General features: G+C 41.2%; 1 protein-coding gene across 10 annotated transcripts in view; it reads left to right on the top strand.

Annotated features, from left to right (window-relative positions):
• Positions 1 to 13763, top strand: part of wdfy3 (WD repeat and FYVE domain containing 3) — a 166030-nt gene that overhangs the window by 4264 nt on the left and 148003 nt on the right. For 9 of the 10 annotated variants that reach the window (XM_084054234.1, XM_084054235.1, XM_084054233.1 and 6 more), the window contains exon 1: positions 3593 to 3714. The exons of the other annotated variant lie outside the window; for it this stretch is intronic. In XM_084054234.1, coding sequence (XP_083910360.1) covers positions 3686 to 3714 — 29 coding nt within the window. In that variant the 5' untranslated portion in view covers positions 3593 to 3685. Of the gene's footprint in view, positions 1 to 3592; positions 3715 to 13763 lie in introns of those variants that run through there. 10 annotated transcript variants of the gene reach the window in all.

Genomic DNA, 13763 nt, shown 5'->3' with positions numbered 1-13763 from the left:
AAAATACACTAGTATAGAGCCGTGTGTGTGTGTGTGTGTGTGTGTGTGTGTGTGTGTGTGTGTGTGTGTGTGTGTGTGTGTGTGTGTGTGTGTGTGTGTGTGTGTGTGTGTGTGTGTGTGTGTGTGTGTGTGTGTGTGTGTGTGTGTGTGTGTGTGTGTGTGTGTGTGTGTGTGTGTGTGTGTGTGTGTGTCTTAACACACAGGTCAGCCTGTGGTGGGAGTAGCCTGTATCTAGCCTGGAGGCCCATTCTCTTTGATTTGGGGTGCAGGATATAAATAAACCAGAGAGGAAGAGGCTCTGACACGTCAGCGAAACGTTCTTCCGGTCCATGAATTAACCAGATGTTGCTGAAAAACTCATTTTGAAAACTCATGTTTTTTTTGTGGAAAAAACAAACTTCAGTCTGTTTAGAGTTTTGTGGGAAAGTCTTGGGTTTTCATAAGGAAAACGTCCAATTAAGCAAAGACATAATGTACATTTAAAACCTTTTTTAAGTGTTCACATCAAAAAACAGTGGGAGACGCAGGCTTCCCAAGGGGCCCAGGGTATAATACACATTAAAGGAGATTGGAAGCTCCTTGTTTGCAAAAGAAACATTTAACTTTGGTGCTTGAAGAGTGCATAACTCAATTTAAGTGCATACAGAGCCTGGGTACCTGTGAGGAAGACGACTATTTGCTATATATATAGGCTACCATACTGTGCAAGCCTGGCACCTTTTTGGATTGTTATTCATCACAGTCATGGCGTGTAAAAGCCTTTTGTCTTCTATAGCCCTGTTCTGGGGAAGTGGCCAAGACTAGCCACTTTCAACATATCTTTTACAAAGTGATTCTATAGTACAACATATATTTTAGAATGTCCCAGGCAGTTTGAGCCACCATGGCGTGGCTGTCATTGTCATTAGTCTCTAAAAGTAAAAGACAGGCTATCTTACATTTTAACAATGGGCTGTTGGTTGGTTTAGTTCTGATGTAATAACTGCTGAAAGCTTGGCCTGCACAGGAAAAATGTTACCGGTGGATATTTATTTTCTGGAGTTATTTCCTCATTGTGATGGGAAGCTCACAGAAATTATACTGTATATTTTATTCATAGTTCTGCATTTCTGTTCTTTATTATAATTTGCTTGGGTCTTGGGAATAACCTATCCAAGGAACACACTAATTTCACCTTCAATTGATTGATTGATTGAATATTTTATTAGACAGAAATGTAAAAAGTACAGTCAAACACTTTGTTGGATAACACCAAAAAAGTCCTTGCGGTCTTGTTTCCCCTAGGTATTCAATCATCAACATGTAAAAAAATAGCACCAAAATTCTATATCATCACAAATGTAAAACACTATATGTACACAGTGGGGGGAAAAGGCGGGGGGTCCCTCTCTAAAGTAGAAGTGATAACTACCCCCTCCCCCCTTTGGCCTACTGAAAGCTGAATACAAAGTGCTTTTGGTCACAAAGCAAGAGGGAAGTATGTCACTTTTTTGTGTGACATTTAAGTCATCGGTGTGTCATGGGCTATAGTATATCATATCATTTTTCTTAAAGACCAGTACATCATCCGGGCAGCCGAATTACTCCTCTTTCAGTCAGTGAGAGATAGATTGATTCAACCCTATATACTTGACCGGGGTCCCTCAGGGGTCTGTACTTGGCCCCCTCCTTTAAAAAAAACGTAAAATCTATTCGTCGAATATAGCCGATCTACAAGCTCACAACGCGTCACGCAGCGAGCTTGTAGATCTGATATTTTCACAGAATAGTCGCCTACCTTGGTCAAATGTTCGCCTAGTATGCTCAGAATAGGGATGCTAGAGTTCAAGTGGTTGAAGATGACTGGACCATCGGTGTGTCATATGCGAGACCAGCACTTGCTCATCCAGGCTGCAGAATCAATGTTATGACTCCTATTTCAGGTAGAGAGAGTTTGACTCTAGGCGTGCAACAGTTTAAGGAACTAATCAATTTAACCGATTATTACAAAATAATAAACTTTAATCAGAAATATCTGTTTTTGGTGGGGGTTCTTAAAAATTGCGAAATAGCAGATCTACAAGCTGCGTAGTGATGAGACGCGTTGTCAGCTTGTAGCTATTTTTGCTACTTTTGTGCGTGACTGTTGTACGACAAAGAATGAAATGAGGCTTAAATGATTCATTTAAGTCAGGCTAATCGATTTAGTCAATTATAAAGAAAAATCTATTACATTTTTTTTTGTTCAATTCATCGAAATAGTAATAGATCAAATAATCGTTAACAGCATAATTGACAGTTGCAGCAGCCCTAGTTGGCTGATTTTTAAAATGCTAAAAAAGCCTTCCGTCCCAGAAATAAACTGGGTCCCTTTTTGCATGGTGTTGCTGCCATAAGTGTGGGTTCTGTTAATTTTCAGTTGGTATGCTAGCGTGCTGCTGGCACTGTGTTGTCAGTAGAGAGCATAGCAGGACGCTCGTTCTGTCACAAGGATGATTTGCGTTCCCTGCCTGCCTCATTTACATATAGCCTAGCGTGAATCAGTTGGAAACCGCACACCACAATATCTTCTTGATGAATCTAAAATCTCCTTCTTTTCTTTTTTGCCCTCGGGCTGTTTCTTCCTCTTACGGGGCCTAACCACCAGAAAGAAAGTTTTAAATCTCACAAATCACCATATCTAGGCCGTAGCTAGCACCCCGAGTGTACTGGTAATATTGCAGTTTTTTTGTTTTGCATAGTTAATGAGAAATGGCTGCGTTCAGGCCAACATAATGAGTCCGAAATCCCCATAACCTGAATTTTTAATGTTGCTTCCTTCTGTGGGGTAGGCATGCATAATGTGCAGTTACACCCTCAGTGTTCGCTAATTCAACTCCGAAGCGTGTACCGATGGAAACAAAAGGACCCGTGGGGGTCCATTTGGTTCCATCTGGTACACTCTTCCGAGTTAAACGAACACTGAGGATTTGACTGTGTGTTCCCCTGTTTCCCAACCCAGATGGTATGCTCCTCTCTCACTGTGACCTTCCGCCACCTGTGAGGGTCCATTTGGTTCCATCTGCACACCCTTTTCGGAGTTAAATTAACACTGAGGAACTTGACAGTGAGTCCCTCTCCCTGTTTTTTTTTACCAAAAAGGAGATGGTATGCTCCTTTCTCGCTGTGACGGACGCCACCACTGCCCCCCCCCCCACCCCAAGATACCCCCCCACCCCCCCAGACCCCCTCACCCCACCCTACCCCCCCACCCCCCCAGACCCCCTCACCCCACCCGCGTGGCAAAGCTGGTGACAGGGGAGATCAGCTGTGCCAGTCCCTGCAGGCCACACACACACACACACACAGAGTAGGGCTTGGGCTGGCACACAGCGCCCCTGGCACTGCCAGCAGAGAAAAAGAGGAGCGGAGCTTGTGGCTCTGTGCCCGAGCCAGCCTCTCTCTCTCTCTCTCTCTCTCTCTCTCTCTCTCTCTCTCTCTCTCTCTCTCTCTTCCACGACTGTTTTCATGAGGGGGGATAGAATGCTAAAACTGTTGTTGTCAGTCACCCTCCTCCTCCTCCTCCTCCTCCTCCTCCTCCGCCCGGATTGAAACGCGATCGTCCTCGTCTCGAGGGAAAGAGGAGAGGAGTCGGTTCGGTTCTTTGGGATAACTTGTGGAACATTATCGTCGCCGTTCTCTCCCGGCGGTGGTGACGTCTTTTGAGATGCTGGCTGGGCACAGGGAGAACAGTAGGTAGGGAAAAGAAAAACATGGGAGGCCCTGCATGTGTGATGAGCTTGTATCCGCGGTGATGAGGACTTGTTTATTGCTCCGTGAGGTACTCTAGCTAAGGCCGCTTTTAGCCTGTTGATGTTAAAACACATTTGCTTGTGGATGATGTCAAGTGTTACAATGATACGATCACACATTTAATTGCCGATTTGTGTGCAACAAGTGTACGAGCGAGGTGATTAATGTGAGCACTAGTATTTAGATAGACAGACGGTGTGTAATCTCCTTTGCTTGTTTGATTTAACGATGGTTGGGGTGTTGGTTTAGGAACACGACTCGGTCTCAAGACGTAGTGTTAGCTTAGCTTAGCAGTTACATGATGAGGTTCCAGCCTGTTTGGCTCAGTACGCCCAGGATAATGGTGGTAATGCAGTTTGCAACATAATGAAGGAAATTGTAGGGCAACTTGTCGGCTATCATCAACATCATCTGCCATTAAGTTGACATCTCTGAAATCAATGTTGGTTAACTTTGTAGTATGTATGTAGTGTGTGCAAATACTGTAGGTGATCTACAAGCTGAACACGTGAGCTTGTAGATCTGCTATTTTCACTGTTTTTGAAAAAGATTAATAACTTTGGAAATTTGCCCAAAATAGGGACACCAGCAGTGTGGTTCATTTTAAGACGGATACATATCTTGTTCTTAGATTAAATGACTTGCCTTTCAAAACAAAATCACAAAACTCAAGCATAATTAGCAAAGGAGACCACCAGGCACTTATTAGTAATTATATGTCATCATGAGGAAGCTGATGTTCTGTTAAAAATTTCTATCATGAACATTTCTGTAAGGAACAGCATATTTTTCTCCAGGTATTCATAATCAGTGTTCATGTTGTGGATGATTAGAAAGCAGTGTCTGTAATCTTTTCAATTAAGTAGACATTGGCCAATACAAAGCGAATAATAATGATGAATTTTGACTTTTCACCATTACCAGAGATTGTCCATGTCTTAAACAAACATTGTGTGCATAGATAGAGATATGCTAAGTGCCTTTCTCTTGGAAGTTGCTAGTAGGCATGCTTTAGGTAATGTACCTATATGTTTCATTCAATATACTTTATTACTCCAATACAATCCATTCAAATTCACACTTTCATATGACCACCAGTCCAACGTAAGTCAAACACCAGAAAACCGGTACTCGATGCCGGCGCTGCGTACAACCCGCAAGACAAAATGGACGTGTCTGAAGTTTCAGCTTGCGTTGGCTAGTATAAATGTGTGACCGTGCCCTAATGCTTTCCACCCTAGAAGCAGTTACTGGGTCCACTTGCTATTAAATCCTGGGTGCTCTGGTGTTCTGGGTTGATGCAAGTGGCTGACCCATCACTTCGTTTCACCTGCTTCATTGTTTCTAAACATGAGCCAGCAGTGTTTAACTGGCTTAATTGGATGAAGCCTAAAAAAAGTCATAATTTTGTCATTTCAGGTTTTCATGATTTGTGTTTGTGTTTCTGGAATGTGCCATATGGCTGCTTGTTGTATTGAAATGACTGGGACTTGTCTTGACCACTTTTTCAAGAAGCTGAAAGAATTAATCACATTATGGTCTGGCTGAAGTACAGTAGCCTGCAATAAATGGTTAGAAAAATATAGGCTGTTGTAGGCCTGACTCTTGGCCTGAGTATTATACGCTAACGTAACTGTTGGAACAGACTTGAAAATAAGGCAGAGGACAAATAAAATGTCTGCTTCTTATTTCCTTCTCCAAAATAGGCATTCACAGCATGACAAAAGGTCCGGTCCAACACAGGACCTTTTACTTAAAGTAAAGAAAACCTAACAGAGATATTGGAAAATAAAAATCGGGCAGCAAAAGTCAAGTCAAAAAGCAATTACAGTATGACTTCACACATAGGAAGGATATAGGATTTAAATGGCTTAGCCTAGGACTTGTTTTCTTATCCAAAATCAGCTTTTGTACTTTGACTGGTACAATAAGTAATGTTACTTGTATGCAAACTTGGTATATTCTACCCAAATTTGTATGGTTTGAGAGTTTCTGTTTCTGTATAATATTTTTTTGTTTCCCTCCGTTGTTCCCCTGTCTGTCAGAGAGTTATTTCTATGATTACTTCACAGTAACTTATCCAGAGGAACAAGTTGGCCTTTTCCAGGGCACTGGCTGCTTTCATCTTCTAAGAGTTGAGGTTTTGTGAGATGCTCATTGAAGAGAAAGCTTTGAAAAACACTGGAGGGCCAGAAAGCAGAAAGCTTAGTTTGACATTCCAGTGACGCCTTTGACGAGTTATTTATTTTTTCTTACATGAAATTCTTGGACTGACAAGTCATTGTTTTGTTCTTCTGTAATTAAATGAGACTTCCCTACAGTATCAGTCCTATAAATCTTCCTTGCGTTATATGGTTCGTATATGATCAGCTAATGAGCTCAGCTAATTGCTGTTACAACAAATCCAGACGATATGTTCATGCTTATTTCACACAGTCTGATGTCAGTGTGACTTTCTTTCATGCTGAGAAAACTTAGTACAAACAATATTGGTCAATAACATTGGTTCGGGTCAATAAATAAATGCATACATTAATTAATAAACATATGCTGTACATACATGGTTACATACATACATACATACATACATACATAGTGTGTACACACACACACACACACACACACACACACACACACACACACACACACACACACACACACACACACACACACACACACACACACACACACACACACACACACACACACACATTGTGAGCTTGTAGATAGGCTATTGGCTGTTTTCGAAAAGACATTGTATACAGATATTATGGATATGTCTGTTTTTTTCCATGGTGTTTATTTTGATTATTCGTACTGGCCATTGTCCGTCATTTCTTTGTACATATTTCAGTAATAGGCTTTGTATATTTACATTATTTGCCATTTCTTTCCTGGCTGTACGATTTTTGTTTACAAAGCCTATAAGCCAAACATGTATTTAATATTTACCAATCAATGTACATTGACAACTAAAATGTCATGAGCCCTATGTGTGGCTTTGTGATGCTCGATGCTTAGCAAGTAGCTAAAGTGTAGTCAGTGTGTGTTGCAATTTGTCTTGTCTGTGCATCGGTGCCTCCACCTTTTTTGTTGATTTCCCAAGTGCTTCCTTGTGCCGAGTCGTATGACATGTGTTTGGCCCAGTTTGTGGGCCCTGCCCCGCTGCGTGCGCTGTGGCTCTCTCACGCTCTGTTATCTTGCCTGCTTCAGCACCATTACATGATAGGACCCGCTACAATGCTGCTTACATTTGGAGAGAAACACCCGTTTTTTGATCTTAACATTGGGCTGTGCTGTGTGCTGTGTGAACGCCTGATCCTCCAAATTATGGGGAGGCTAGCTGAACCCGAAGACAGGTTTTCTGGGGTCGGGGTAGCTAAAGTTATACATATATGGTTATGGGTGTGTTTTTCTAGAACAGCCATGTTTAAGGGAAGAATGAAGAGAATCAAGAAAGAGGGGATTATTTGTCACTCTGATTATGTACAATGAAATGTTGGTGGGACATACTGTATACCATTACCGCTGCTACTCCTACTACTACTACTACTAGTATTAATAATGATAGATGTAATGAAATAAAGATAAAAACTAAAAAGAAAATATAGTTAAAAGGTAAGAATGGTAGGTATGATAAAACCTCTTTAAGACAGATATGGTAAAATCTCTTTAGTAGCAAAAGGGGGAAGAATCATTCAGAATCATGATTTATCGAATATGCAGAAGGCATACACATAATCAGAGTGAAAATTACACTGATCTATGTACATTAGTGCAAGTAACATTGCGAGCAACCATTTTTTTTACAGATTTTTTGCATTTTTTTGCTTCAGGGAATTTAATCTACGCTCTTCTGAAGAACCATTGTATTTATCTATCTATTGTCTGCCTGGGAGGTCAGATCACAGGGGCTTTGACAATGACTCAGGAACCTGGCGCAGTGAGGTAGATGGATATTTTTAAATTCAATCAGCCGCCTGCTGCCTTCTGGCCTCCAGTTTCTGCTGCCCACCGAGCTTTTCTCCTCAGTTGGCTCTTCGAGCGCAGCGATGACTCGTCTGTGGTTCAGCCTGTCATTGGGATTCCATTTCACACCAACAGATGTAGGCTGCGTTTTCTGCTGAGGCCATGGCTAACCTACATGTTGGTCGCTTCAGAAACCACACTGCTGTTGTGTTGTGCTGCTCACGTGGCTAAATAATGGTGTCTGACGTGCGGCCGACGTCTTCGAAGATTCGCCGCGTCTCACGTGTGCCTCCTTTGTTCGGTCTCGGCGTAGTTGTTTGCCCAATTGTCTGGCCATTGCCAGTGTTGCCAGACTTTGTGAGAGAAATAAGCAACCAGGTCTATGAAAACGAGCCCAAAAGAAGCGACTAACACATGAGCACTTTAAACCTGTCCTATCCACCTGTTTCCTAGGCTTTTCACTGTGTTCCGCTTCCTGTCTTTTGATCCAATGAAATCCAATGAAACCGGTCAGATGACTAATGATATCCAATGAAATCCGACAGGAAGTGGAAAACACAAGCCTAGGAAACGGGTGGATACACATCCGCTATTTGAAATAAGCCGATCTAGAAGCTTACAACGCACCGTCCACAACGCGTTGTGAGCGTGTAGATCTGCTAAAAAATTAACTCGTGAAATATTTGACATATATTTTTTTAACATTTTAACAACACACATCTGGTACGGAGGTTCCTGGCACAACATGTTTTCAGATGGGGATACGCCGACAATAACATATTAATTCAGGGGTCCTTGACATGAAAATGTTTGCCAACCACTGGTTTATAAACAACATTTAGGAAACAAGCCCAAATAAGCAACTACACTTTAGAAACGAGCCCAAAAAAACGCAACCCGTAACTACCAATATTTACAAGCGACAGAAAAACAAGCCCAAAGTCGCTTATAATAAGCAGTCATGGCAACACTGGCCATTACCCAGGAATGAACGTGTGGCAGAGATTGAATGTGAGGTCGATATAACATCGTTTGGATTACGAAACAGGATGACTCAGTTGGGGAGAGAAGCACAAACATAGATGTTCACGTTGAGGCGAGAAAAAAAAAGGAAGGATGTCAGCTTTGGAAAGAACTTATTTGACTGCAACTGTGTGCTGAGAATAGCTCATTTGTTAAGGCCTACGCGCTTCCAGAAAGAGTAATGGTGGGTCGTTTGTGACTGTCACTATAGTCAAACTAGGAACAATCGATTTAGTTCGGCTTTTGTTTCTCCCCGTTAATGTTATGTGACAGCCAGTGGCATGGTGATGTGAGTGAGCTTGCGCTTACTGCAATTAGCCACGCTAGTACACAAGCACAACTCTTTAATTGATTCTCCAATGGTTGATTGAACAAACCGAAGGTCGATTTGGTTACTTATCGCGTTTGTGGCTTTGAGCCAGTCTCTTAACATGCTGATTTATGTCGTATGTGGCCTTGAGCCTGTGTCTCTTACCCACACGAATGAACATATTCTGGGTATGTCATGAGAGGTGAAGTCCTGCAAAAAATAGCAAAGATATTTGGTGTAGAGGGCGAAAAAGGGGACCAAACTAGAGGGCGGCCATGGCCAAATAAGTATATAGGGTTTAACAAGGTTAACATTTTCATTTGTTGAATTCCACCATATTTGAAACTCCCATTCGCACACCACATTAATCAGTCTCTCAGTCTCTCTCTCTTCCTCACATCGGAATTGTGAGGGGAAAAAAAACTTCACTTTTATTTCAGGTCTTTTTGTATTTATTCCGTGACAGAACTGGGCTTCCATAATAATCCTGTGCAGTCACTGCAGGGGCAGCTCTGTCTGGGCCATCTCTTAACACAACAGGACTGAGTCTGAGAGATTAGCCCATTTTATAAAAAAACGATTCAAGACATGTATAGTCTAATAACGGTGTGGCTGTCTATAAATACTTCGCATATATCTTTGCTGTCGAGCAGAAACCTTGTATTGCAAAAGTAGTGAAAATAGTGTGTTTAAGTGTCCATGAAAAAGTTTGAGACATTCTAGAGTAGACCTTCTCAATACATTATCATTACAGGGTGTCACTGTTATTTGATTCAGTGTCAACAACATGTCAACGGTCAAATCAATGTTATGGATGCTTGGCATCTTGGCAGGCTTCACTGATGTCCAGTATGAGTATTTTAGTCTGCATATCGACCTGATACCCCCATAAGATAAGATTTGTGTTTAAATTATTCAACATTTTCCAAACACTAACTCAAGAATAGTAGATATACAAGCACGCAGCGTGGCACGAAGTGACACGCTGTGAGCTTGTATATCTGCTATTTTTGAATAGTTAATGTATACAATATACATAAAAGTGGTTAAAATAATTGAACACATTTTCCCGGGGACCCCCTGAAACCACCCAAGGACCCCTGGGGGTCCCCATACCTCACTTTGAGAACCACTGCAGTAGAGCATTACTTAACGATACCTTGATGGAACTAAAACATTCTGCCTCCATTACATTTCCTATCTACTTTCAAGGCTAGGCAGGGGAATGGCATATTGGAACCACATGAACCCTGGCACATCCCTATTCTGGGGGGGGGGGGGGGCGGGGGGCGAACATTCTGCGACAATAACCGATCCACAAGCTCACAACACGTCGCAGCGTGACACATTGTGAGCTTGTAGATCGGCTATTATTCGCAGAAGAGATTTGTGTACAGGGAAGTACTAGAGGACCTAATACAGAGAGCCCAAGGGGACTCCACTAACTCAACTAAAGTGTATATAGGGTATATACTATACACATGTGCTTCTGTGACTCACAAGTCGTTTGGCTTCATTGTTTGTGTCATGGTGCCTTTTTAAATTAAACTGTTTATATCCTAGATAATACAGTTGCACAGTGCACTTACCAAATACATCGTAAAGGATCATGCTTCTCGCACCGCAACTGGCTGCATTCATTCTCAATCACTAAAATCAAACATCTACAAATCTCGCATTCAAAATATATATATACTTAAAAATACAACAATGCTTGTTGAGCTATTTCCATTTTTCAACATGGAAACGTGCAAAATAATTGCGATTTATCTCAAACAATTGCGATTATGTGGCATATACCCTGCTCAGATATCACAAGTGTCATTGTTCTCATATTCACACATGATATGTCATCAGGGCAGTGTTGATTGATTGAATATTTTATTAGGCAAAACAATGTAAAACAGCACAGTTACATTTAAAATACTTTGTCTAAAAGGTCCGGTTCAAAAAAGTCCTTGCGGTCTTGTTTCCATTGAGGTCCTTGGTATTCAAAACAAACCGCTGTAAAGACAGCAACAGCTGTTTGTTTTCATTCTGTCACTCACAGATGCATTCGGTCTCGGCTGATGAGGTCCAACGCAAAGTGGACTTTTCCGCCAGACAGAAAATGCACTTGCAAAAAGTAATAGATAGAATAATCGCTAAGAAAAACCTTAGACTTGATATCTGACTAACCCAGACAGACTTGAATATATATAATCTGGCATGATACTAAAGTCTGGACATGGGGAATATGAATTCCTATACAGCCATTGAGCACAAAGGTAAGCACACACTAAAGAAAACGGGTATACTTCTGCTGTCATCAAGGTAGAAAGACGGCAGCGATGAAAACGTGCTGAAAATCACCATATTTTCTCATTAGGCCTAAAACCTTTCTTGACAAAAGGCTATGTGACGGCATCTCTTAAGTCTGTTTTTCTCCACCTCACAAATCTCAGAAAGGAGGTAGACAAATAGTTGGCTGGGCTGCAACAGGCTTTTATGTTGATATGCTGAGTATGGGAGATGTGCCTTCCTGGGAAAGATGAGTCTCATCAGCAGTTTTGTTTATAGTTTTTCTTAGTTAGAATCCAGTTGAAATGGGTTTAGGTTATATATTATTAACCACATGAACCCTAGCATCCCTAATCTGGGGAGAACATTTTGACAAAAATACACAATCTACAAGCTCACAGCGCTTATGTTGCGGAAATGTTGTAAACGGAGTCAAATACTTTATGTTAATTGGACATTGTTGACAACAGCCAAAGGATGCATTGCACAGGGTTTAACAAAACTTCAAACCATATTTCCAGGTCTGTCTGGGGGAGCAGTCATTTGCAGTGTGAAAAAGCCCGACCCACACGTTTGTAAGACAAGGGGGAATATACAGTAGCAATTTTTTGTTATCCATATGTGAAAGGAGTTCCTGTTGGGAGGATGAGTTCAGACAGAGGACAATCCCACCCTGTCGGCAGGAGGAATTCACCGGGTCCTTTTGGTGTGAGACCAAACTGCAGATAGAACCACACTGTACCGCTGCAAACACTTAAATCTCTATACCTTGACATTTTGAATTGTCCTTTATTCACCTGCTTGTGGCAGTGCGGGGGGTAAAAGGTATTTTGGCAAGTTTTCAAGTGTGGTGGTGATGGTGTGATCAAGTGTCAAACAGAGGCTTCTTTGTTAACACACTGTTAACTTCTTTTCAACAAATCAGCAGCTGCGTCCTACACGTATCAAGTCATGTATGTGAAACCTTCATGTTTTGGTGTGTTCGCGAGGCACCTTGACTGTGATAAGTCGCGGCCCTACAAGCAGGGACGTCATTCGGGGTCCCAGGGGATGGCAAATTGACACTTCATAACATTCACATAAATGTTTTTTTGTGTGATTTGTGTTCTTGTCTGCAACCATACAGGAACCACTTGCAACCTGCCGTCCCTATTTTCGGGCATTTCCCCCCCAAATATGTCATAGCTACTATGCTGTCTGTGTATGACATTTTTATTTCATATTTCTATTTTTTTCACAAAATGACAATATATCAGTTGCTGGTGAATGTTGTTTTGTGAGCGATTTTTCCATTCAGGCCAAGTATGGAGTCAAATGGAAATAGTTTATTATAATGTAGGCTATATTGAAGTGCATTTAAAATATCAGTAATTTTGAGTGGAGAGTGCCAGGCCATAATTTGGGCTAAACATGTTTTCTTTCCTCTTTCCATTTTCTCATTGCCAATTCCCTCCATGTGTATTATTTATGGTCTCTGTCACTGCCGGTGCCAACCCATGCTGCTTTGTCTTGGGGAGGGTGTAGACACGTCTCCTCCGATACACATTAGGGGTGCAGCAATACATCAAATAAGAAATGTAATCAATTCTAAAACAATATTGAGAATCGAGAATTTTATAAAATAATCAGTTAATAATCATTCCCTATTTTGGGCATGTCATTATAGGCGAAACCAAAAAAAGAAAATAAAGAAATAGCATAAGCAATAGCAAAAAAAATAAACGCTTCTCGATTAGTTGATTAATTGCTAAAAGTATTCAATACAATAATCGTAAGACAATAATCAACAGGGTCCCCACGGTCATGAAATTCCTGGAAATATTTTGAAAAAAAAAAAAAAAAAATCCAGTACTGGAAAAGGTTTGAAATTGATCAAACATCATCAAAGGTCCTGGAATTTATCAAGGGTCCTGGAAAAATATTTGGTTATGCATTGTTTTTGGCTATTGATTTTGTTAAAACTAAACATTTTCATAAACATGAATAATATTACACGAAATATGTAACATAAGTAGTTTTTCGCCGAACGGGCTGTGTGACGGCAGCCTAATGTATGTCTCAAACTTTATTTTTTGCTACACTGTCTATCTTTGGGCATTCTACATAGGAGTAAGAGACACATTATTGCGCCGAATGATTGTTATATAGGCCTGGAAATTGGGCTAAATATTCTGGAAAAGTTTTGGAAATTCATTGCCAAAAATGTTTGGGGACCCTGAATCAATAGTTGCAGCCCTAATACACATGGAGTGGAAGTGGCTTTAGGCTACATGTTAAGTCTGTTAAATACTATATGGCAGCACTAGGAAAGGCCCTGAAGTGGCAGGAATCCCCTGTGATGATGAGTACTTCCTTCAGGGTAAAAAGCAAGGGGATTCTGGCCTAGATGGTCACTGACTGTCACTTCTCT

The sequence above is a fragment of the Gymnoscopelus microlampas genome, assembly GCF_963454915.1.
Source record: "Gymnoscopelus microlampas genome assembly, chromosome: 4".
NCBI lineage: Eukaryota > Metazoa > Chordata > Actinopteri > Myctophiformes > Myctophidae > Gymnoscopelus > Gymnoscopelus microlampas.
This window is presented reverse-complemented; position numbering and strand designations above follow the sequence as displayed.